Source organism: Pholis gunnellus (genome assembly GCF_910591455.1).
Source record: "Pholis gunnellus genome assembly, chromosome: 16".
Lineage (NCBI taxonomy): Eukaryota > Metazoa > Chordata > Actinopteri > Perciformes > Pholidae > Pholis > Pholis gunnellus.
In genome coordinates, this window is record NC_136543.1 from 19,555,024 (window position 1) to 19,557,306 (window position 2,283).

The 2,283-nt window shown below is 46.8% G+C and overlaps 1 protein-coding gene across 2 annotated transcripts; it reads right to left on the reverse strand.

Annotated features, from left to right (window-relative positions):
- Window positions 1-711: 711 nt before the first annotated feature.
- LOC306708582 (visinin-like protein 1) lies at window positions 712-1,869 on the reverse strand (the record flags this gene model as incomplete). Of its 2 annotated transcripts, XM_079176445.1 has the most annotated exons (3): window positions 712-909; window positions 1,017-1,232; window positions 1,708-1,869. In XM_079176445.1, 3 exons carry the CDS (start codon window positions 1,867-1,869, stop codon window positions 712-714), a joined length of 576 nt encoding a protein of 191 aa, XP_079032571.1. The 2 variants fall into 2 exon arrangements, with proteins under 2 accessions (XP_079032571.1, XP_079032572.1); XM_079176446.1 differs by lacking the exon at window positions 1,017-1,232.
- Between the last annotated feature and the right edge of the window lie 414 nt (window positions 1,870-2,283).

The window sequence follows — 2,283 nt, forward strand, 5'->3', positions numbered from 1 at the left end:
GCGGAGAGCACTGACTCCACGAAGCCCCGTTGTAAAAATGCAATTTATCGTTTTTACACTTCGTATATCGCATGTTAATAAGGGAGTTGTAGAGGTGCTGGTGGACAGAATTCTTTACCTCTGAACGGAGTCTGGCGAGCTCTTTCCCCGTTTTCAGTCTTAATGCTAAGCCAAGCTAAGCTAACCGTCTCCTGGCTGTAGCTTAACATATGATAGTGGTATCAATCCTTGCAATTCAATCTTTTTAAGATCTTGTCCAACCATTCAGTCGGGAGGAATAAGATGAACGTGCTCGTCTTCTAACCTTTGCACCTGCAGTATATTGTAACACAGTGTGGAAATCCTACAAGGAGAAAAAACTACAAAGGAGCTGAGGGAATGTCCTCTTTTCACAGATCATCAGATTGGATTAGTTATTAAGACACCCAGCTAGAGCGAAGCAGAGGTGCTGCACGAGTGTACTGCACGGCGGGACGGCCTATAGGAAAAGAATGGCATCAATCAGAGGTCCACTGCGTCACAACTGCTGTCATCGCTGCTTCAAAACAAAAAAAAGGAAAAAATAAAGCTTCCCTACCTCCTCCTCCCAAAACTGCAACCCTCTCTTTCCTCCCGAGCCCCCTTCTGTTCTCACATCCTCCTTCCCTCTCTTGTTTCAGTTCAACTCTTCCCTCCCCTCCCCTCCCTCTGTTTCTCCACCCATCCCTCTCTCTACTTCTGCATGTCACACTGCAGCAGTAGGACGATGGAGGGGTCGGACTTGGCGGCCTCTTTGAACTCTTCCAGGGAGATCTCATCGTTGTGGTCCTTGTCCATCTTGGAGAAGATCTTGTCCACGCGCTGCTGCGGGGTCAGCCCGTCCTCGTTCATACGCATCATGATCACAGTGCCGACCATCTTGTAGATGGCCTGCAGGGGGGGGGGGGGGAGAAAGTGAGACATTGTCTTCATGAGGATTTATGAAGAGAACCAGTAAAACCTCACAATCTCACACTCCCTCCTCACAAGAACAATACCTCGATGATCTCCAGCATCTCCATGCGTGTGATCTTTCCATCCCCGTCCAGATCATACATGTTGAAGGCCCAGTTGAGTTTCTGCTCGAAGCTTCCCCTGGAGGTGATGGACAAGGCGCAGATGAACTCCCTGAAGTCGATCGTGCCGTCGCCGTTCTTGTCAAATGTCCGAAATGCATGCTGGGCGAACTTTGAGGCATCACCGTACGGGAAAAACTGGAGCGTAAAGAAAAATAAGGTGACAGTTACATTGTGCTTCATGAAAGATGCTATTGAAATGCATTATGGCCAGGGTTCTTTCACTGTCTGACCCAAACTAAGGACTAAATATCAATATCTGCTGGATCAGCGTTGGCTTAGCGAAAGGGCCAATTAGTCTTCTTGTGCACAAAATGCATCTGAACTCTTAATGCAGTTGGAACTTAATCCATCCATTTCCTGCCGCTTATGTGGGGCCAGGAGAGTTTGCAAGCCCGATATTCTTAAACAACTTTTGAAAAATGGTCTCATTTAGTTTCGACAGATTAATACCTGATGTACAAACCATATGCACGTGAAAAACTGATAAAAAATATCTTTGACCCTTGTGCATCAATGACAAATCAGCCAGCCTCTCTCTGTCGCTGTGCCGTCTCAAAGGCTCCGGCTTGCTACTTCATGCCTCTTTTCATGCCTCTCTTCTGCCCCTCACCTTAACATAGAGCTGCTGAAACTCCTCCAGGTTGAGGATGCCAGTGGGACAGTCTTTGAGGAAGCCTTTGTACCACTGCTTCAGCTCTGCTTCGTTGAATTCGGTGCTCTTGGTCAGGTCGTCCAGAACCTCCGGAGCCAGCTTGCTGTTGTGTTTCCCCATGATGCTTCACCTCTCTGGGGTGAGACAGAGAGAGAGAGAGAGAGAGAGAGAGAGAGAGAGAGAGAGAGAGAGGTGAGGATGTGCTAGGCAAACCACAGCAACAGCAGTAATGCCCCTGTGTTGTTGCTACAGCATGGGTCTCTGAGGAGGGATGCAGACAAGGAATTACCTGCAGGGTAACACATGCAGAGCAGAGCTGTACTGTCTTAATGTGACTTTAAGTGTTAAAATATACAGTATAAAACATTCACACACATATATACACTATAATACATTTTCTTAGCAAGCCATTTAGTCCTATTTTGTAATTTAACGTCTTAAGTCAAACATGACATTTTAGTCGCTAAGCTGTAGATTTCTCACTAGATATCTTGCGGATTGCTCTTCTGATCCTGAAGGATAACATCCGTGTGC